This window comes from Chiloscyllium punctatum, chromosome 2, assembly GCF_047496795.1.
Source record: "Chiloscyllium punctatum isolate Juve2018m chromosome 2, sChiPun1.3, whole genome shotgun sequence".
Taxonomy (NCBI): domain Eukaryota; kingdom Metazoa; phylum Chordata; class Chondrichthyes; order Orectolobiformes; family Hemiscylliidae; genus Chiloscyllium; species Chiloscyllium punctatum.
Genome location: NC_092740.1, coordinates 22,611,828 through 22,635,044, shown reverse-complemented (window position 1 = coordinate 22,635,044; position 23,217 = coordinate 22,611,828). Strand labels below are relative to the sequence as shown.

At 43.7% G+C, this 23,217-nt stretch overlaps 2 protein-coding genes across 7 annotated transcripts in view; one reads left to right on the top strand and one right to left on the bottom strand.

The window, feature by feature from the left end:
• The window catches only part of cep44 (centrosomal protein 44), an 80,939-nt gene extending 63,799 nt beyond the window's left edge, over positions 1–17,140 (bottom strand). The window contains exons 1-3 of one of the 5 annotated variants that reach the window (XM_072594574.1): positions 16,548–17,140; positions 13,437–13,509; positions 6,742–6,837 (exon numbers count right to left, since the gene is read on the bottom strand). In XM_072594574.1, the coding sequence (XP_072450675.1) occupies positions 6,742–6,830 (89 nt within the window). In that variant the 5' untranslated portion in view covers positions 6,831–6,837; positions 13,437–13,509; positions 16,548–17,140. Of the gene's footprint in view, positions 1–6,741; positions 6,838–10,744; positions 11,018–13,436; positions 13,510–15,099; positions 15,145–16,547 lie in introns of those variants that run through there. The other 4 variants (XM_072594573.1, XM_072594575.1, XM_072594572.1 and 1 more) reach the window with 4 other exon arrangements.
• Positions 17,141–21,594: 4,454 nt separating this feature from the next.
• The window catches only part of fbxo8 (F-box protein 8), a 58,514-nt gene continuing 56,891 nt past the window's right edge, over positions 21,595–23,217 (top strand). For both annotated transcript variants that reach the window (XM_072594568.1, XM_072594569.1), the window contains exon 1: positions 21,595–21,927. The gene's annotated coding sequence lies outside the window, so the exon portion shown is untranslated. The remainder of the gene's footprint in view (positions 21,928–23,217) is intronic.

Genomic DNA, 23,217 nt, shown 5'->3' with positions numbered 1-23,217 from the left:
CAGAAATGGGAAGTTGAGTGTGGACTGTGTAGAGATCGGAGAGGTGCTAAATGAACATTTCTCATCGGTGTTTACTCAGGAAAAGGAGAATATTGTAGAGGAGAAAAATGAGGTACGAGATATTAGACTAGAAAGAATTGAGGTTAGTTACAAACAGGTGTTATCAATTCCAGAAGGAGTGAAAGTAGACATATCCCCTGGGCCGGATGGGATATATCCGAGGATTCTCTGTGAAGCTAGGGAGGAGATAGCAGAGCCTTTGCCTTTGTCATTTGAGCCTTACTTCTGTTGTAGGAAAGGTTTTGGAAAGGATTATAAGAGATAAGATTTATAATCATCTAGCAAGCAACAATTTGATTTCAGATAGTCAACATGGTTTTGTCAAGGGCAGGTCATGTCTCACAAACCTCTGAGTTTTTTGAGAAGGTGACCAAGCATGTAGATGAGGGTAGGGCAGTTGATGTGGTAAACTTGGACTTCAGTAAAGCCTATGATAAGGTTCCACATGGTAGTGTAATGGAGAAAATGCAGAGGCATGGAATTGAGGGTGATTTAGCAGTTTGGATTAGAAACTGGCTTTCTGGAAGAAGGCAGCGAGTGGTGGTTGATGGAAAATATTCAGTCTGGAGTCCAGTTACTAGTGGTGCTCCACAAGGATCTGTTTTGGGACCACTGCTGTTTGTCATTTTTAGAAATGACTTAGACGCAGGCATAGATGGATGGATTAGTATATTTGCAGACGACTCTAAAGTCAGTGGAGTAGTGGACAGTTTGGAAGAATGTTACAGGTTGCAGGGGGATTTGGATAAACTGCAGAATTGGGCTGAGGAGTGGCAAATGGAGTTCAATGCAGCTAAATGTAAGGTGATGCACTTTGGGAAGAATAACAGAATGGCAGAGTACTTGGTCAATGGAAAGATTCTTGGTAGTGTGGATGTGTAGAGGGATCTTGGAGTCCATGTGCATAGATCCCTGAAAGTTGCCACCCGGTGGACAGTGCTGTTAAGAAGGCATACGGTGTGTTAGGTTTCATTGGTGGAGGAATTAAGTTCCGGAACCGCAATATCATGCTGCAACTATACAAAACGCTGGTGCAGCCACACTTGGAATATTGTGTACAGTTCTGGTCGCCCCATTATAAAAAGGATGTGGAAGTATTGGAAAAGGTGCAGAGGAGATTTACCAGGATGTTGCCTGGTCTGGAGGGAAGGACTTATGAGGAAAGGCTGAGAGACTTGGGACTTTTCTCATTGGAAAGAAGAAGGCTAAGGGAGGATTTGATAGAGACATACAAGATGATCAGAGGTTTAGATAGGGTAGACAGAGAAAGACTTTTTCCTGGGATGATGACGTCAGCTTGTACAAGAGGGCATAACTACAAATTGAGGGGTGATAGATTTAAGACTGATGTCAGAGGCAAGTTCCTTACACAGAGAGTGGTAAGGGCGTGGAATGCCCTACCTGCTAAGGTAGTCAACTCAGCCACATTAGGGAGATTTGAACAATCCTTAGATAAGCTCATGGATAATTTTGGGAGAGTGTAGGGGGACGAGCTGAGAAACGTCCACAGGTCAGCACAGCATCGAGGGCTGAATAGCCTGTTCTGTGCTATATTGTTCTATGTTCTAAGGTGGCCTTTGTGTGGAGCCGCAGAAATTGGGGGAGATACTAAACGAGTATTTTGCGTCAGTATTTACTACAGAAAAGGACATGGAAGATATAGACTGTAGGGAAATAGATGGTGACACCTTGCAAAATGCCCTAATTACAGAGGGGGAAGTGCTCAATGTCTTGAGACACATAAAGGTGGATAAATCCCCAGGACCTGATCAGGTGTACCCTAGAACTCTGTGCGAAGCTAGTGAAGTGCTTGCTGGGCCTTTTACTGAGATATTTAGATCATCGATTGTCACAGGTGAGGTGCCGGAATACTAGAGGTTGGCTAATGTGATGCCACTGTTTAGGAAGGGTAGTAAGGACAAGCCAGGGAACCATAGACCAGTGAGCCTGACGTCAGTGGTGGGCAAGTTGTTGGAGGGAATCCTGAGGGTCAGGATGTACATGTATTTGGAAAGGCAAGGACTGATTAAGGATGGTCAACATTGCTTTGTGCGTGGGAAATCATGTCTCACATACTTGTTTGAGTTTTTTGAGGAAGTAACAAAGAGGATTGATGAGCGCAGAGCGGTAGATGTGATCTATATGGACTTCAGTAAGGTGTTCAACAAGGTTCCCCATGGGAGACTGATTAGCAAGGTTAGATCGCATGAAATACAGGGAGAACTAGCCATTTGGATACAGAACTGGCTCAAAGGTAAAAGACTGAGGGTGGTGGTGGAGGGTTGTTTTTCAGAGTGGAGCCTGTGACCAGTGGAGTGTCACAAGGATCGGTGCTGGGTCCTCAATATTTTGTCATTTACATAAATGATTTGAATGCGAGCATAAGAGGTACAGTTAGTAAGTTTGCAGATGACACCAAAATTGGAGGTGTAGTGGACAGCGAAGAGGGTTACCTCAGATTACAACAGGATCTGGACCAGATGGGCCAATGGGCTGAGAAGTGGCAGATGGAGTTTAATTCAGATAAATGTGAGGTGCTACATTTTGGGAAAATAAATCTTAGCAGGACTTATACACTTAATGGTAAGGTCCTAGGGTGTGTTGCTGAACAAAGAGACCTTGGAGTGCAGGTCCATAGCTCCTTGAAAGTAGAGTCGCAGGTCGATAGGATAGTGAAGAAGGCATTTGGTATGCTTTCCTTTATTGGTATCGAGTATTAAGTACAGGAGTTGGGAGGTCATGTTGTGGCTGTGCAGGACATTGGTTCGGCCACTGTTGGAATATTGCCTGCAGTTCTGGTCTCCTTCCTATCGGAAAGATGTTGTGAAACTTGAAAGGGTTCAGAAAAGATTTACAAGGATGTTGCCAGGGTTGCAGGATTTGAGCTATAGGGAGAGGCTGAACAGGCTGGGGCTGTTTTCCCTGGAGCATCAGAGCCGGAGGGGTGGCCTTACAGAGGTTTACAAAATTATGAGGGCCATGGATAGGGTAAATAGGCAAAGTCTTTTCCCTGGGGTCGGGGAGTCTAGAACTAGAGGACATAGGTTTAGGGTGAGAGGGAAAAGATATAAGAGAGACCTACGGGCAACCTTTTCACACAGAGGGTGGTACATGGATGGAATGAGCTGCCAGAAGAAGTGGTGGAAGCTGGTACAGTTGCAACATTTAAGAGGCATTTGGATGGGTATATGAATAGGAAGGGTTTGGAGGGATATGAGCCGGGTGCTGGCAGGTGGGTCTAGATTGGGTTGGGATATCTGGTCCACATGGACGGGTTGGATCGAAGGGTCTGTTTCCATGCTATACGTCTCCATGACTCTATGATACTGGCAAAGCCAACATTCACTGCTCTTCCATAATTGTCTTTGATTCTTTGTAGAAATTTGATGGAATAAGATCATTTTCCAGGACAAGAATGAGGTTGTCACATGTTCGTCACATATGGACCGCATTGTAAAGCAGTTTAATTTTTTAGTCATTTCTTTTGTGGGGTGTGCGTGTCACTGGCTGGGCCAGCATTATGTTCGTCACATATGGACCGCATGGTAAAGCAGTTTAATTTTTTAATCATTTTTTTTGTGGGATGTGCGTGTCACTAGCTGGGCCAGCATTATTTCTCATCCATCGTTGCCCTTGAGAAGGTGGTGGTGAGCTGCCTTCTTGAACCACTGCAGTCCACCTTCTGTGGGTTGATCAGCAATGCCACTGGAGAGGAAATTCCATGATTTTGATCCAGCAACAGTGAAGGAACAGCAATATATTTCCAAGTCAGGATGATGAGTGGCTTGGAGAAGAACTTGAAGGTGCTGGTGTTCTTATATATCTACTGCCCATGTCCTTCTAGGTGGAAGTGGTCGTGGGTTTGGAACGTGTTGTCTGAGGATCTTTGGTGAATTTCTGCAGTGCATCTTGTAGATAGTACACACTGCTGCTACTGAGCGTCAGCGGTGGAAGGAGTGGATGCTCATGGATGCAGTACCAAACAAGCAGGCTGCTCTTTCCTGGATGGTGGTCAATCTTCTTGAGTGTTGTTGGGTCTGCAATCATCCAGGCAAGATGGGAGTATTCCATCCTGACTTGCGTCTTGCAGATGGTGGACAGGCTTTCAGGAGTAAGGAGGAAGTAGCTCGCTGCATCTTACCTGCTCTTGTAGCCATTGTGCTTTTGTGACGAGTCCAGTTAAGTTTCTGATCAATGATAACTCCCAGGCTGTTGATAATAGGGGATTCAATGATGGTAACACCATTGATTGTCAAGAGGTGGTGGTTAGATTGTGTCGTATTGGTGATAGTCATAGCCTTGCATTTGTATGGCACGAATGTTACTTGCCACTTGTCAACCCAAGCCTGGATATTGTTCAGATCTTGTTGTGTTTGGACACAGAATGCTTCAGTGTCTGAGGAGTCGTGAATGGTGCTGAACATTATGCAATCATCAGCACACACCTCCACTTCTGACATTACGATGGAGGGAAAGTTACTGAAGAAGTGTCTGGGACACTACCCTGAGGATCTTGTACAGAGATGTCCTGGAGCTGAGATGACTCACCTCCAACTACCACAACGATTTTCCTATTGTCATATATGACTCTAATCAGGTAGGTAAAAACAATGACTGCAAGATGCTGGAAAGCAGATTCTGGATTAGTGGTGCTGGAAGAGTACAGCAGTTCAGACAGTATCCGAGGAGCAGTAAGGTCAATGTTTCGGGCAAAAGCCCTTCACAGAGTTTGCCCCCTTGATGCCACACTCGGTCGAATGCAGCCTTGCTGTCAAGGGCTGTCACTCGCACTTCATCTCTTTCGTCCATGTTTGAACCAAGGCTGTAATGAGTCAGGAGCTGAATAGCCCTCATGGAATGCAATCAGGGCATCACTGAGCAGGATATTGCTGAGTAATAGCAATGTTGATGACACCTTCAATCACTTTACTGATGATCGAGATTAGACTGATGTGGTGGTAATTGGCCGGGTTGGATTGGTGCTGCTTTTTATGTACTGGACATACTTGGGCAATTTTCCACATTGTCAGGTAGATGCCAATGTGGTAACTGTACTGGAACAGTTTGGTTCCAAGAGTGGCAAGTTCTGGAGCACAAGTCTTCAGTACTATTGCTGGAATGTTGTCAGAGCCTGTAGCCTCTGCCATAGCCAGTGCCTCCAACCGTTTCTTGATATCTTGTTGAGTAAATCAAATTGGCTGAAGACTGGTATCTGTAATGCTGGGAATCACTGGAGGAGGATGAGCTGGATCATTCACTCAGCACTCTGGCTGGAGATTGCTGCGAATATATCAACCTTATCTTTTGCACTGTTGTGCTTGGCTCTTTCATCATTGAGGATGAATATATTTGTGGAGCCTCCTCCTCCAATAGGTTGTTTAATAGTCCACCACCACTCACAACAGGATGTGGCAGAACTGCAGAGCTTAGATCTGATCTTTTGGTTATGGGATCACTTAGCTCTGTCTATCACTTGCTATTTATGCTTTTTAGCATTTAAGTAGTCCTATTTGGTGGCTTCACCAGGTTGACACCTTATCTTCAGGTATGCCTGGTACTGCTTTTGGCATGCCCTCCTGCACTGTCAATTGAACTAGGACTGATCCCCTAGCTTGACGGTAATGATTGGGTGGGAGATATGGTAGGCCATGAGGCGACAAATTGTGCTGGAATACAATTCTGCTGCTGTTGATGGCCTACAGTGCTTCATGGATGCCTAGTCTTGAGTTGCTAGATCTGTTTGAAATCCATCCCATTTAGCATGGTGATAGTGCCACACAACACGATAGAGGTTATTCTCAATATGCAGGCAGGACGCGTGTCCAAAAGGACGGTGAAGTGGTTACTCTTAACGATACTGTTATGGACAGATGCATCTGCAGTTGGCAGATTAGTAAGGATGAGGTCAAGTATGTTTTTTCTCTGTTGTTGGTTCCCTCACCACCTGCTGCAGACCAAGTCTAGCAGCTACATCCCAAGTTTTCATTCCCAAGAAAACATAAGAGAGCCAATTACGCTTTTACAACAGACTGACAGCTTCTTCGTCACTTTTGCTTATATTAGCTTTATGTTTCCAGATTTCTTTCTAAATTAAATTCAAACAATCAAACCAAACTGTGATATCTAAACTTTGTTAGATTGTAAAATACCCATTGCAAGACCTGCTTGCTACAAGCAGTCTTTCTATTGCTCTCTATTGGAGCAAAACATAAGGAATGTTAACTTGAATCTAACGCATAGCAAGATAAGAGTTTAAATAAACCACTTTAGAAATTTGAAAGCATGTCCTGTCTGACACATTAATGCACCTGATGCAACATTGCACAGTCAGAAGGGCCATCATCAAATGCCGTGTTAAACTGGGCTCCATTTGCCCTTTCAGGTGGCCACGAGAAATCCACAGACTACAGTTCCAAGGGCAGTAATAGTGTCATCCAATGTCCTGCCAAATTTATGCACAAACAAAATTACCAGGTCATTGTCTCTTTGCTGTCAATAGAATATGATTCCTTTCAAGTTTTTGCCACATTTCAAGAGATTAAACTTCAAAACTGTTCAACTGGATGCAAAATGCTACATGACAGATTAGTGAAAGATCTTACATAAATTTAAAAATGGATCACTTTCTTTTACACTTTTAGCCCATTGAAATGATAACAGTGCTGCATTTTAGCTTCTTACCCATTATAATCAATATCTTGAGGATAATTCAGTGAACGAAGTCCTTGTTCTAATTTTCGAAGTGATCCCTTCAAATCACCGGTTGTCATCTTACACCTACAACATGAGCAACAGGATCATGTAAATAGTCAAAAAAGTATGTGGGCTTATCTTATGTCATTGTAATTTATTAAATGGTGCTAAAGGTTTCTTCATTTTAGCTAACCAGTAAACTGCCAGCAGTGTTGATAAGCAGAACAGAAATACAAAAGATGAGCCCAATGACGCTTCAAAGCATTTCACCCAGTAACTTCCTTTGGAAAGCAGTGACTATTCTGCAGGAAAACAGCAGTTCATGCAAAAAAAATCCCACAAATAGCACTGAGACATACAACCAAGAACTCTATATTTGCTTACAGAGGAGCAGGAATGAGGATGCAAGGAGACTTCAAAGTGATTTAGACAAGCTGAGTGTGTTGGTAAACACATGGCAGATTGCAGTGCAACATGGCTAAACATGAAGTTGTACACTTCAGTGTGAAAAACAGAAGGCAGAATAATTATTTAAATGGTGATATATTGAGAAGTGTAGATGTAAAAAGGATCTGTCTGTCCTTGTACACTAGTCAATGAAAGTAGACAGGTAGGCACAGCAAGCAGTTAGAAAGACAAATAGCATACTGGCTTTCGTTGGGAGAGGATTTGAGTTCAGAAGTAAGGATGTCTTGTTGCAGTTGTACAGGGCCTTGGCAAGACCACTTGGAGTACTGTGTACAGTTTTGGACTCCCTAAGTAAGGATCTACTTGCTCTGGAAGGAGTGCAGTGGAGGTCACAAGGCTGATCAAGGTATGGCAGGACTATCATATAAGGACAAATTGCTTCAATTCAGTAGAGTTAAGAGGATGAGAGGACATCAGACTGAAATATACAAAATTCTAAGAGAGACGGACAGACTACATACAAGGAGGACGTTTCCCTGTTTTAGAATCTAGAACTACATGGATACAGTCTCAGGATACATGGTAGCCATTTAAGATTGAGTGCAGGGTACATTTGTTTGCTAAAAGGGGAATGAACCTGTGGAATTCTTTGCCACCCATGGATGTAAAACTCAAGTCACTGAATATATTCAAAAAAGTGAGTTTTTTTTAAGATATTAAAAGATATCAAGGAGTATGGAGAGAAAGCAGGAATCTAGCATTGAGGTAGAGGATCAGCCATGATCATATTGAATGGCAAAGCAGACTTGAAATACTTAATTCCCTAATCTTGCTCCTAATTTCTATGTTTCTATGAATAGAACCCCTGAAACATAACATCCACCACACAGCTATAACAATCCTGTATATGTCCTGTCCCACTGTCAGGACAGACCTGCTAGAAATGATAGAACAGTGGTATACAACTGGGACAGAGTTGCCCTGAAAGTCCTCAATTTAACTTTTATTCACTCACAGGATGGGCCACATGCTGGTTGGGCCATGAGAAGGTAATGGTGAGATGTCTTCTTGAACCATTGCATTTGGTGTGGATATACCACAATGTCTTTAAAAAGGGAGTTCCAAGGTTTTGAAGCAGCAAAACTGAGGGATTGATTATATAATTCCAATCAGATGCTAAGTGGCTTGGAGGGAACTTGCAGGTAGTAATTTTCCTATGTATCTACAGCCCTTGTCCTTCTAGATGGTAGTGGTTATGGGTTTGGAACATACTGACTTAGGGGCCTTGGTGAATTACTGCTGTACATTTTATTAATGGTGTTACTAAGCATCAGAGATGGAGGGACTGAATGTTTGTGATTGTGGTGCCAATTGAGTAGGTTGCTTTGTTCTGGATGGTGTCAAGTTTCTTGAGTGTTGTTTGTGCTGCCCCCATCCAGACAAGTAGGAGCATTCCCCCACACTCTTCATTTGTGCCCAAAAATGGCAGCCAGGCTTTGGGAAGTCAGAATCAAAAAGTGTACTGTTAGAAAAGCACAGCAGGTCAGGCAGCATTCGAGGAGCAGGAGAGTCAATGTTTCAGGCATAAGTCCTTCATCAGGAATATGGAGGGTGAAGGGTGCAGAGAGATAAACAGGTAGGTGGGGGTTGGGCTGGCAGGAAGGTTGGTGGGAAGGTGATAGGTGGATGCAGGTGGGAGATAATTGTGATAGGTCAGTGGGGAAGGTACAGCAGATAGGTGGGAAGGAAGTTGGACAAGTAGGACAGGATAAGAGGGTCATGCCAAATTGGAGGGTTGGTCTGGGATGAGGTTGGAAGGAAGTCAGAAGAGGAGTTACTTGCTGCAAAATTCCTAGCCTCTGGACAGTTCTGGTAGCCATAGTATTTATACACCTTGTCCAGTATAGTTCACTGGTTAATGGAAAGCCACAGGGTGCTGATAGTGGGTGATTCAGTGGTAGGAATACCATAGAATGTCAAGGGATGATAGTCAGATTCTCTCTTTTGTTGAAAATGGTCATTGCCTTGCATTTGTGTGGCACAAATTTTAATTGTCACCTGTCAGGCTGAGCCTGGTAATTGTCCAGATCTTGTCACATTTGGGCATGAACATTCAGTGAATGAGGAATCACGAACAGTATGAACATTGTTCCCTGATGATTGTTGTCACAAAGCTGGTTTCATTTTTCTAAAAGCTGTTCCTTTTCTCAAGGATACTATGCCCTTGGTTTCTTTCACTGGGGTAATAAACCACTGTCAGTGCCTATTAGTCTGGTTTGATACAGAAATTAAAGGGTATTGAGAGGCCTTTTGTTGATATGCAAACAGAGGAGACTTCAGGCCAAAGTGGTCATGGTTTAGAAGTGACCTGCATAATGAAAGGGGAGTGGTCAGCTCTCTAGATGAGCAGTTCAGTTCATCCAGAACTAGTTGGGAATTAACAGTGAGCTGTGTCAAAACAAACTCTCTCTCTCTGCCCTTCTAACTCCAACCTGTAAGCATCCGTTCCATTCATTTATACTGGTTTTTAAGGGGGCTTGCTTATTGGGACTGTTGTGTGTATTGAGAACAGCATAATTAAGTCTAGTTTGGATAGACTGAGCTCTATAGGGGTTCTGTTTAATTTTGTGAATAAATTTTTGTCTGTTATTAACCTGGTAGTCAACCTCACTAGCTTACTTTGGGTAATTTTCGCTGTACACTTTCCAAAACAAATTGCAAAATTATAGTCTGGGCTGCCTGCTTAAGAATGTTCTCAGTGGTCTGGCCTAACCCATAACATTGTACAACAACACTTCTGACATTATGATGGAGAGAACGTTATTGACGAAGCAGCTGAAGATAGCTGAGCCAAGGACACTACTTTGAGGAACTCTTGCAAAGATGTTCTGGAGCTGAGATGTCTGACCTCCAACCGCTACAATTATCTTTGTTTGTGCCAGATATGACTCCAACCAGCAAAGTTTTCCCCTGATTTCCATTGACTACATCTTTGCTAGAGCCTCTTGATGCCACATTCATTTGAATGTGGTATTGATGTCAAGGGCAGTCACTCTCACCTCACCTCTTGAATTCAGGTCTTTTGTTCATGTTTGAATAAAGGCTGTAATGAGGTCAGGGGAGCTGAGTGGGCCTGACAGAACCCGAACTGAACATCAGGAAGCAGGTTATTGCTAAGCAACTGCTGCTTGATAGCACTGTTCCTGAAGTCTTCTATCACTTTACTAATGATCAAGACTAATCACGCATTGTTCGACCAGATTGAATCTGAACTACTTTTTGTGTACAGGGCATATCTGGGCAATTTTTCACATGGTCAGGTGGTTGGCAGATGCCAGTGTTGTGCTGTCCCAGAAAGGTTTGGCTAAGGATGCAGCAGGTTCTGGAGAACACATCTTCAGAACTATTGCCAGGATGTTTCCAGGGCCCTTAACCTTTGCAGTATCCAGTGGATCCAATGTGTTATCATGTGGAGTGAATCCAATCGGCTACTGACTGTCACCTGTGATGCTGAGGACCACTGCAGATTGCCAAGAATGATCAGCACTCTGAGTAAAGATTGTTGCCAATGCTTCAGACTTACGTTTTGCACAATAATGGCTCCCACATGATTTGAGGATAGGGATGATGACCATCCCTATCTGGAGTGTTCTCCTCCAGTAAGTTGTTAAATTCTCTATGATCATTCACAACTAGATATGACAGGATTACAGAGACTAAGTCGGATCCATTGGTCATGAAATTGGTTCTGTCTATCATTTGCAGCTTTTGCTGTTTGGCATGACTGCAGTCTTGTTCTGTAACTTCACTAGGTTGGTACCTTTTATTTTTAAAGAATGCCTGGTATTGTTACTGGCATGCACTCTTCATTGAACGAGGACTTATCTCCTGCCTTGATGATAACAGTTGATCAGGAGATATGATAGGTCATGAGATTGTATTGCAGCACAATATTTTTTAATTCACTCATGGGATGTGGGTGTTGCTGGCTGGCCAGCATTTATTGCCCATCTCTATTTGCCCTTGAGAAGGTAGTGGTGAGCTGCTTCTTGAACTGCTGCAGATCAAGGATCAAGATGCACTCACAATGCCCTTAGAGAGGGAATTCCAGGATTTTGATCCAGTAACAGTGAAGCAACTGTCCCAATCAGAATGGTGAGTGGCTTGAAGGAGAATTTACAGATGGTGGTGTTCCCATGTATTTGTTGCCCTTGTTCTTCTAGATGGAAGTGATCACGGGTTTGGAACATGCTATATTTCTTTGCTGAAATTCCTGCAGACTACCTTGTAGATAGTATGCACTATTGCTACACAGCACCATTGCTGGAGGAAGTGGATGCTTGAGGATATGGCGCCAAACAAGCAGTTTACTGACGGTACCTGCATTGAATGTCAAGGAGCATGGTTAGGTTGCCTTTTATTGGAGATATAGTCTGTGCCTGGCATTTGTTTGGTGTAAATGCTTCTTGCCACTTGCCGTTGGATGGTATTCTTAATGTGAAGAGCGACTGTACAGCGACATAGGGACTGTGCAGCGGTACTCTTAGTAATACCATCATGAGCAGATTTCTGAAACAAGCAGATTGGTAAGGACGAAGTTTAAGCATGATTCCTCCTTTTATTGATTCCAACATCACAAACCCAGTCCAGCAGCTACATCTTTCAGAATTCGACTAGCTCAGTCTGTGGTGGAGCTACCAAGTAACTCTTGGTGGTGGAATTGAAATCCCTATCCAGAATACATTCTCCACACTTGCCACCTTCAATGCTTCTTCCAAGTGCTTCAACATAGAAGAGTTCTCATTCATCAGCTGGGAGATTACATGGTAACGAACAGGTTTCTTTGTCCATGTTTGACCTGGTACCATGAGCCTTCAGAATCAGTCAATGCTGAGTACTGCTAGGGAAGCTCCCTCACAACTAGATATCATTATGCTGCTCCTCTGCTTGGTCTGTCTTGCCAGTGACACAGGACATGTCCAGGTTCGGTTGTGGTGTTGCCTTGGACATTGAAAGTAATGTACGATTCCATGAGTACAACTATGTCAGTCTGTTTCTTGACAAATCTGTCAGACAGTTCTCTCAATTTTGGCATTAGCACCCAGTTGTTAGTGAGGAAGATTTTACAGGGTTAGAGGGTTGTGTTATTGTTGTTTCTGGTCTTAGTCAGTGCCAGGTGGTCATCCATTTTCATTTTTTTTTCCTTTCTAGCAGTTGATACAAATGAATGGCTTACTAGGCAATTTCAGAGTGCAGTTAAGATTCAAACATATTGCTTCAATATGGACTCCCATATTAAGGCAAACATGGGCAAGGAAAGCTCCTGTTGATTAACATGTACCGTCTTCCTTTAGTTGCTGAATTAGCACTCCTTTATGGTGAACATCATTGGAAAAAGTTGTGTCAAAAGTCTCAAAAGCTATTCTCTGTGTGCGACTTCAAATGTCCATTACCAAGAACGGCAAAAAGAACACTAGTGTCGACCAAGCAGTTCAGTCCTGAAAGAAATAAAAGCAAAGTACTGCACATGTTGGAAATCTGTTTGAAGAAGTCATTTGAACTCGAAATATCAACTCCGTTTCTCTCTCCACAGATGATTTCTCCAGCATTTTCTGTGTTTGCTTGAGTCCTGAACAGCACGTATACCACGCAGTTAATGACATAACCAAAAGGGAAATCTACCTTTTCCTTACCAATTCACCTGCTGCAAATACATCTTCCATGGCAGTGTTACTTGGTGGAAGAGGGATGGGGTTCTCAACTTCATTGAGGATATGATCTATCGTTTTATCTAGCACTACCATAGTGCTAATTGGAAAAGATTTAGCACAGATTAACAACTCAAAACTGGAGATCCATAAGGCACTGTAGATCTCCAGCAGGAGCAGAACTGGATTAAATCACAATGTGCAATCGCATGATCTGGCACAGCCTTCACTCTGTCATTACCATCAAGAATGTTAGAATTGTTACAGCACAACAGGAAGCCATTCAGGCCATTGAGCTTCTCATCCAGTGCCATTATAGAGGTCCACAACACAGGAAAAAGGCCCTTTGGGTCTGTGCGGTCAAAAATAACTGCTTAACTATTCTGAAGCCATTTTTCTGCACTTGGTTCATTGTCTTATATGCCTTGACAATGCAAATGCAAACCTAAATTCTTTTTAAATGTTATGAAAATTTATGCCTTTACCACCCTTACAGGCAGTGAGTTCCAGATTTCCAGTACATTAACTTTTTCCCCTCAAATTTCCTCTAAATCTCCTTCTCCTTACCTTAAATCTATGCCCCTGGTCAATGATCCCTCCACCAAAGTGAAAAGTTTCTTCTTATTTTGATGTGTGTCACCTAGCAAGCAATTGATGAATCAATGAATAATTTCTCTTTAGACACGGCCTTTGCGCTTTCAGGGGTTTCTAAACTGTTCACAGACAAAAACTACTTTTGAAGTCCACTTGCACAAAGTAAGAAATCCACAAGTAGCAATAACGTAGTGACCAAGTTAGTGATGTTGTATGAATTGACAGCTGGATTCTCTGCAGTTGTACATAAATTTACTATCTTCTAACTTACAGGCCAAGCGCACCATTGGCCAAACCATCACAAACCAATTCTGACATGGAAATATCAAATGCCTGCCTAAAATCAGAGCAAATGAACTTACTGTCTCATCATGCAATTGTTCTGCAAACTCCTAAACAAAAAAAACAAAACAGTCTGTAAAACATGACTTGTCCCTTCTGATGTCACATTCGAACTTGCTATCTTTCTATATGTTGCCGTACATTATCTTTCAAAGAATCAATACATTTATCTATCTATATTTTCTCAACCACTCTAGGTCAACTCTCTATAGTTCTGTTATAGGCAATTTGAGATTCAAACATGTTGCTATTATAATGGACTCCCATGGCACTAAGATATTAAGACAAACAATACTCTCTACAACTTCATCGTCACTATTATTGAAACTATCTTTCAATTCCATATTTTATTAATTAATTGAATTTATTTTAAATCTCATCTACTGTCATGGTGAGACTTGAAGCAGTGTCCTCATTGCTTTGTGTCACGAGTGTAATGACAATAACAATACACTACTTTCACCCTGATATCTTCATAACAAATTCCTGATCGTTGGAACCATCCTCATAAACCTCATACAAATTCTCTCCAATGCCTGCACATGCTTCCAAAGTGAGATGTCCAGACAACTGCATTACGTCAGGTGTGACCAAAGTGGAGTCTCATCAACTTGGTTTCTAATTACAGAGCATAAAGGCATCTCAAGAGCAGCACCAGGCATACCTAAAATTAGATTTCAACCTGGTGAAGCTACATCCATTAAATCGTAGATGATGGGAGCAGGAGTAGGCCATCGATGCCGAGAGCCATCTCTGCCATTTATTATGATCATAGCAAATTATCAAGTTCAATACCCTAATCCCGCCTTCTCCCTATCCGATCCTTTTAGCCAGAACAGCAATATCAACCTCCTCGATCCTTTTAGCCACAAGAGCTATATCAAGCTCCTTCTTTGCGCAATCTTTGCACCTCAAACACTTTCTGTGATCGTGAATTTCACAGGCTCACCACTCTGTGGGTGAAGAAATTTCTCCTCATCTCAGTCCTAAAAGATTTATCCCTTATCTTTAAACTATGACCCATTGTTCTGGACTCCCCAACATCAGTAACATACTTCCTGCATGTAATGTGTCTAGTCCTGTTAGAATTTTATATGTTTCTGAGATCCCTTCCATCCTAACAATCTTTGAAGCTCTGGAGAACATAGCTAACTGACTCAATTTCTACTCATGTCAGCCCTGCCATCCCAAGCATCAATTTGGTAAACCTTTGCTGCACTCCCTCTACAGCAAGAACATGTTTCCTCAGATATGGAGACCAAAATAGCACACAATATTTCAGGTGTGGCCTTACCAATTTCTTGTACAATGACAGCAAGATATCCTTGTTCACGTACTTGAATCTTCTTCAACATACAGTTTGCCTTCTTTACTGCCTACTACACTTGTACACTTACTTTTAGCAATTGGTGCACAATGACACCCACCACATACTTTCTGACAGAACTTCGGCGGGGGCGGGGGGGTGGAATAGATTAAAAAGGAATGAAAACAGGGCTCTAACCGAATGATATGAGGAAGTTGAATCAGAGAGCAGGACTCTGACTCAGGGACTTAGAGTTAGAGGTCAGAGTCTGAAAGGGGTCAGAGGGGACCCTCCATATTGGAAGAGAGGAAATTATGTTAGAGGACAAGACTGATAGAGGAACAATGGAGAATGTGACAGATGAGGAAATGGGGTTAGAGAACAGGGTCCTGCCCTGGGAATGGAGAAATGGGGTCAGAGGTCAGGGATTGAATCTTGGAAGATGGAGTCACGGGGGCAGGATTCTATCATTGGGAGATGGGTGAGGGAGTCGAGGGGTGGCAATGCTAACGATGGACGGGGGCTAGATGGCACACTCTCACCTTGGGTGGTAGGGTCAGAAAGCAGGGCTCTCACACTGAGCAGTGGGGTCAAAGGGCAGGGCTCTAATCCTGGAGTGCAGTGGGGTCAGAGGTCAGGGCTCTCACCCTGGGAGGTGGGGTCAGAGGGCAGGGCTTTCACCCTGGAGGGTGGTGGGTCAGAGGGCAGGACTCTCACCCTGGAGGGCGGTGGGGTCAGAGGACAGGGCTCTCACCCTGGAGGGCGGTGGGGTCAGAGGGCAGGGCTCTCACCCTGGAGGGCGGTGGGGTCAGAGGGCAGGGCTCTCACCCTGGAGGGCGGTGGGGTCAGAGGGCAGGGCTCTCACCCTGAGAGGTGGGGTCAGAGGGCAGGGCTCTCACCCTAGAGGGCGGTGGGGTCAGAGGGCAGGGCTCTCACCCTGAGAGGTGGGGTCAGAGGGCAGGGCTCTCACCCTGAGAGGTGGGGTCAGAGGGCAGGGCTCTCACCCTAGAGGGCGGTGGGGTCAGAGGGCAGGGCTCTCACCCTGAGAGGTGGGGTCAGAGGGCAGGGCTCTCACCCTAGAGGGCGGTGGGGTCAGAGGGCAGGGCTGTCACCCTGAGAGGTGGGGTCAGAGGGCAGGGCTCTGACCCTAGAGGGCGGTGGGGTCAGAGGGCAGGGCTGTCACCCTGAGAGGTGGGGTCAGAGGGCAGGGCTCTCACCCTAGAGGGCAGTGGGGTCAGAGGGCAGGGCTCTCACCCCGAGAGGTGGGGTCAGAGGGCAGGGCTCTCACCCTGGAGGGCGGTGGGGTAAAAATCGGTTATGGTCAGTCTGACGGGGGCGTGGGTTATAGGAAGTCGGGACAGGACGGTGGGTGGCGTGGATAATCTGAACCGGTGCTGGGGTTATCAGTTTGTGTTGAACTGACCAAACTCCCTCACCTGCGTGCCCGGCTTTGGTACTCCTCGACCCGACTCTGAAGTTGTTAACGAACTGTCTACAGTTTGATGGATCGGTCCGGCGGGCGCCTCGCGCGGTGTTTGAATTTGATTGACAGGTTCCTCCCCCTTTTTCTGAGTCAGTGCGGGTCTGCAGCAGGCACCTCGCGGGATCGGTTTGAATTTGATTGACAGGTTCCTCCCCCACCTTTTTCTGAGTCAGCGCGGGTCTGCAGCAGGCGCCTCGCGGGATCGGTTTGAATTTGATTGACAGGTTCCTCCCCCTTTTTCTGAGTCAGCGCGGGTCTGCAGCGGGCGCCTCGCGGGATCGGTTTGAATTTGATTGACAGGTTCCTCCCCCACCTTTTTCTGAGTCAGCGCGGGTCTGCAGCAGGCGCCTCGCGGGATCGGTTTGAATTTGATTGACAGGTTCCTCCCCCTTTTTCTGAGTCAGCGCGGGTCTGCAGCGGGCGCCTCGCGGGATCGGTTTGAATTTGATTGACAGGTTTCCCTCGAACGGCTGCCCTCCTCCGTCTCTTTCTCCCTTTGCCGGCGGATCCAGCGGCTCGCCGTTCCGCCCCGCACATTCGCCAGCAAAGAACGACGTCTGTCTTGCTAGTAGACACACAAACCATTCTTAGTCTTTTGAACACGGTTCTTCCTCCCCTTTACGCAATAATTTTTAAAAATCGATCTGTAATTTTCCCCGATATTGTTAGAATGCGTTTTCTGTCTCATTGATCGAATCTGCCCCTACAGCTGCAAAAAATAGGGATCTCACTATGGCAACAAAGTTGATTTATATTAAAAGACGAAGTTGCTGGAAAGGCTCCGCGGGTCTGGCAGCAGCTGTGAAGAGCAATCGAAGTTAACTTTTCGGGTCCAATGACCCTTCCTCAGAACTGGATCCGAAACGTTACCACTCGATTTCTCTGCGCATATAGAGCCAGACCTGCTGAGCTTTTCCAGCAACTTCTGTTTTCGTTTCTGATTTACAGCAGCCGCAGTTCCTTGGGTTTTTACTTGAATTCATACTTAGGAGAATAAATATTGTCAAAAAGACCATTCTGAAGGGGATGTGGAAACAGAAGGACCTGGCATATAAATACGCAAATCATTGAAGGTGGATTGAGAAAAATGGTCAATAAAGCACAGGAGATCCTTAACCATTTCCCTCACTGACCGATTTATTTGGACAGCTGCCCTGTTTAATGGGGGAAAAATAAAGCTGCAGATGCTGGAGACCAGAAACAAAAAGAAAACTTGCTGGGAAAAACTCAGCAGGTCAGACAGCATTCATGGGAAGAAAGCACAGTAAATATTTCAGGCACAATACTTTCATTTTTATGGCACCATCCACAATTTGTGAAGATTGTTTAAAAGCCGATGAAGTTCTTTTTGGAGTGGAGTCATGATGGTAATTTCAGGAATGTGGCAAGTAATTTGTTCACAATAGTTCTACAAATAGCAATATAAAAATAAAGTCATAGAGCTGTAAAGCATGGAAACAGGCCCTTCGATCCAACTCGTCTATGCCAGCCAGATATCTTAAATTAATCTGGTCCTATTTGCCAATATTTGGCCCCTAACCTTTTAAACCCTTCCTGTTCATATGCCCATCCAGATGCCTTTCAAATGTTGCGATTATACTCGCTTCCACTATCTCCTCTGGGAGCTTATTCAATACACGCACCACTCTCTGCATGAAAACGTTGCTCCTTAGGTCCCTTTTAAACCTTTCTCCTCTCACCCTAAACCTGTGCCATCTAGTTTTGGACTCTGCTACCCTGGGGAAAAGACCTTGCTATTCATCCTATCTAGGACCCTCATGATTTTATAAACTTCTATAAGGTCACCCCTCCTCAGCCTCCAATGCTCAAGGGAAAATAGACCCAACCTATTCAGCCTCACCCTCCAACCCTGGCAACATCCTTGTAAATCTTTACTGAACCCTTTCAAGTTTCACAACATCCTTCTTATAAAAGGGAGACCAGAACTGAACGCAGTATTCTAAAAGTGGCCTAACTGATGTTCTGTACAGCCGTAACATGACCTCCCAACTCCAATACTCAATGCACTGACTAATAAAGGCAAGCATACCAAATGCTTTCTTCACTATCCTGTCTACCTATGACTCTACTTTCAAGGAACTATGAACCTGCACTCCAAGATCTCTTTGCCCAGGAACACTCCCTAGGTCCTTACCATTAGGTATGGAAGACCTGCCCTGCTTTGCCTTTCCAAAATGCAGAACCTCACATTTATCTATATTAAACTCTGTCTGCCACTCCTAGGCCCATCGGTCCATCTGTTCAAGGTCCCATTGTAATCTCAGGTAGCCTTCTGGCCAAATAATCTTTTTGATGATGTTTATTTTGGATACAAATGGCTGAGACACCAGGAATAACTTCCCTGCTTCTTTTCAAAATACTATTAATACTTTCAAAAAACACAATCTTTTATATCAATTGCAAAAGAATCATACAGGACAGAAAAGATCCTTTGGCCCACCGAGTTTGCACTGACAAAGGCAATACATGAATGCAAATCTTAGTTAAAAATGCAGTCCCTGATTTTTTTTACTCAAGCTCGAATAAATCTTTAGATTTTCAATTCATATGTATCAAGCTTCAAGATCATAATTCAGAACAAGATGAAGTGAGGACGCCACTTTATTTTACATTGAGTTCTTACCTACAGATGATGCAGGCCTGATTTCAATTAGGTTAATCCATTGGGGGCAAACTGAAATGCTAAATTAGTCCTTAATTATCCATTGTACGTTCCTCAATTGGCGACAGTATGGACAAGTATATCATGGACATTCCCACTCTGAACTTAACCCTAATGAAGGAACATGGAGTTTGTGTAAGGCAACATACAACTGAACTGAATGGTCCCCCCACCTCCAAACTCACCACTTGTGAATGTCAAGATTCTATCGAATGTTTATGGTTTGTGCCTCGAAACATTTTCACTCCACAGACATAGCTAGACTTGTTAAGTATTTCCAACATTGTTTTTTCTGTGTTCTGCAGTTACAGTACCTGTTTAGAATTGGTGGTCACTTACTTTCAATCATTGCACAATTACAGTATAAATGCACCCAGAGGGAGTAGGAAGTAGGCTGCATAATGAAAAAAGTACAGAGAACCCATATAACCAGAAAATTATTTAAGAACAGTATGTGTATTGGCAAGGCCAACATTTATTGTCCCTCCCTTATTGATCCTCAGAAGATGATGGTGATTTACCTTCTTAAATTGCTACAGTCCATGCGAGTTGCCAGGATTTTAACCCAGTGACAGTGAAGTAATGGCAATATATCATTCATGAGCTTTTATGGTAATCTCAAATACTCATCCTTTTTGATCTCATGTTTGATTCAGCATTCTCCCATTGCAAATGTGTAAACTCCTGTATGATGATTAACTAATTATCACAGTGTACAAGTTAAGGATCCATCATTGTAATTGCCATGCCATGTCTTATGTACCTGTATTTTTTTCTCTCCCTCCAGAAGATTGCATCTTCAAGCTAATGCTTATGATCTCCTTTCATACAAATGTATAACAACAATGCATAGGGCTGATGTGTTTGAATCTTGCAATTGTCAGAGATGCTGTGATTATGATTGTTTGTGTTATGTATGAATTGCATGGAAATAAATATATTTCTGTACCAAGCTATGTAACCAGCCAGACAGCTTGGAAATGAACCAGTTTCCATGCTGCCCTTCTCCTTCCCGGTTGTAGAGAACACAGGTTTGTGAGGTGGTCTTGAAGGAGTCTTGGCCACTAGTTAATTAAATGCAAGACCTTACTACATTAAAAGCAAATTAACTTGCATTTATATGTGTACAATTCATGTCTGCACTACATACCAAAATAGTTTGAATGTTGGGTAACTTATTGATGCCCAAATTCAATAGTCAATACATAGCATGATTAGCAATGACCAGATTTGTTTATTTATGTCAGTTGAATTATACGTATTGGCCATGACAAGAGGGAAATGTCTGCTGCTTGATTGTGAAGCAGCAGCCACAGGAGGCCCTCCACCTAAAGGGTTGGGCACGCGGAAGGAACATAATATTTTAAAGCAGAAAACACTGGGGAAACTCAACAGGTATGGCATCAGCACCCTCTCCACAGATGTTGCCATGACCCACTGAGATTCTCTAACACTTTGTTTTTGTTTCAAATCTCTTAAGGGATTTGGCAGGGTAAATGCTGAGCCAATGGTTTTCCTCATAGGACAGTTTCAGACCAGTGGGCATAATTTCAAAATAAAGGGGTGCCATTTTACGACTGAGGTGAGGAGGAATTTATTCTCTGAGCGTTGGAGTCTTCAAAATGCCTTACCAGAGAAAGCTGTGTGAGCGGAATCTTTGTGTATATTGAGACTGAGATAAATAGATTCTTCATCAATAGGACAATCAAGGATTACAGTGAAAACAAGTGGACATGAATCAGCCATGCTCCTATTAAAAGGTGGAGCAGGCTCAAGGGGCTGAACGGCCTACTCGTCTTCCTATTTGTGATGATGTTATCTCCAGCAGTTGCATTATTGTGTTATTTAATATCTAGAAGCAGCGGTACATAGCCCCTCTTTAAGTAGTCATGATTTGGAGGTGCCAGTGTTTGAATGGGGTGGATAAAGTTAAAAATCACACAACATCAGATTATAGTCCTATAAGTTTATTTGGAAGCACTGCTCCTTCATCAGATAGTTAGTGGGGCACTCTGAAAGCAAGTGCTTCCAAATAAACCTGGTTGGGCTATAACCTACTGTTATGTGATTTTTAACCTAAGATGCTGAACTGGCTGTGAATACAACCTGATGTGGACTGGGGTGGACGAATTCAGAAGTCACAAGACACCAAGTTATAGTCCAACAGGTTTATTTGAAATCACAAGGACCAAAGTTCAGGTTACTTCCCAGAGCTCCTCCAGAGAGAGAACCAGCCGGCCACCAGAACCACGTGACACTCCGCGGCCCCGCCCCAATAGCTGGCGAGCCATTACGTCACTTCCACCAGCAACAAACATCCGGCGTCATTGCGTCACTGGATCATGTCCACTCATGCAAGTGGCTTACGAGAGAGGGAAAACAAAGTTAATTAGACGGAGGAGGGGTTCAAAGTAGAAGCGTCGCGGCGCGTTTATTTTTTTCAAGTGATTCATTATGTTCCTTCCATCTCAATGCACCGCTCGAGGAAAACGCTGAGCGCAGACCTTCGTGAGCCGAACTGATTTTTGGTCGAACTAGTGCAAGCATCATCTTCTGTTCGTTGCCTCCTCTATCTCTCGATTTTTTTCGCGTGAGGAGGACTGGGGTGCCTGCCGTGGACATTGGTTGGACCAAGTGTGGGCTCCGACAGGTAGGTGTGATGGGGCTCCCCCAAGCGGCACCGGCTTGTTAGGCTCAACCAAAGCTGTGACTGCTGCCTGGACCTGCTCCTTTAGGGCCGATTGACAGCACACCTCAGCCAATCATCATCCACGCCAGTCAATGGGCGACCAATGGTCGGCGCCAAAAGGTGGGGCATTGTTTCTGACCAATAGGTTTGCTTGCAGCGGGTGGCCTGTTTGGGGGAATGGGAGAGAAGGTTCAGTGAGGAGCAGTGCAGGGTACCCTTCCAAACTTCTTTCAAGGAGAATGCTGCTTGACATCAGCCCTGAATCACATTTGTATGTGCATTTCTTTCTTAAAAACTCACAAAATGCACCCTTCTTTACAACTATTCAGTTGCAAGCAATGTTTTTTGGCGGCTGAAGTATTATGAATCTGGAGGCTGATGCTTAACCAGTTTCTGGCCTGGGGCAATTCACCTGTAGGAGCAAGGGGTATATGTCCATTGTATGGTCAATGGTACTCCACAGTAATGGGCAAATGTACATTGCTAGCATCAGAGAAAAGAGTAAAGAAAAAGCTATGGATTACTTTTTCTCTACCCCCTCCCTCCCATAATAATTTTCTAATCATATATTTTTAGTAATTTAGGTTTTTTTTCAGTTTAGATGCAGGGAAAATTCAAAAATGTAAACTCTTCTCTTTACACAGTTGATGGTATGAATTGTATTCATGATCCAAAGTGATGTCCAATACACATACATTGCTGTGAATTGCCATCTTAGTGAGGGTTTTGGAGCACATGAACAGTATGGAAAGCAGAATGCTCAAGATATTGATCAATGTGCAATATCATTTTGAAGCCAGCAATAGCATTTTTGGAGCTCAAAGCTTGAATGAATTAATCAGTGAGACATACCCTACTGGTGCTATTTAAATTATTATCACTGATTTGTTGGGGCTGGTTGATTTATTTTGGCTATTAGTATGGTTGTGCAAGTTTTTGGTTGTTTCTCTCCAGTTGTAAAGGTCTAGAGGGATTGAGTAAGGTGGTACTTTTTTGTGTTGAGACCTTTTCTGCACCAATTTCATGCTCTCAATGCGGTTGCAATATTTGATCTTTCTCTCGGAATACAGCGTGAATAAGTGTGCTTTGCAATTCAACGAAATGTTGAGATCCAAGATGTATGTGTAAGAAAGAGGCCAAATCGTTCTATGTTGTTCAGGAAATGGTAAGTCCCTGTTTAAGGATGGTCTTGCTGCATCTACAAAACAGGGCAAGGGCATTCTTTGGATATGAAGGTGACCATGGGGATGT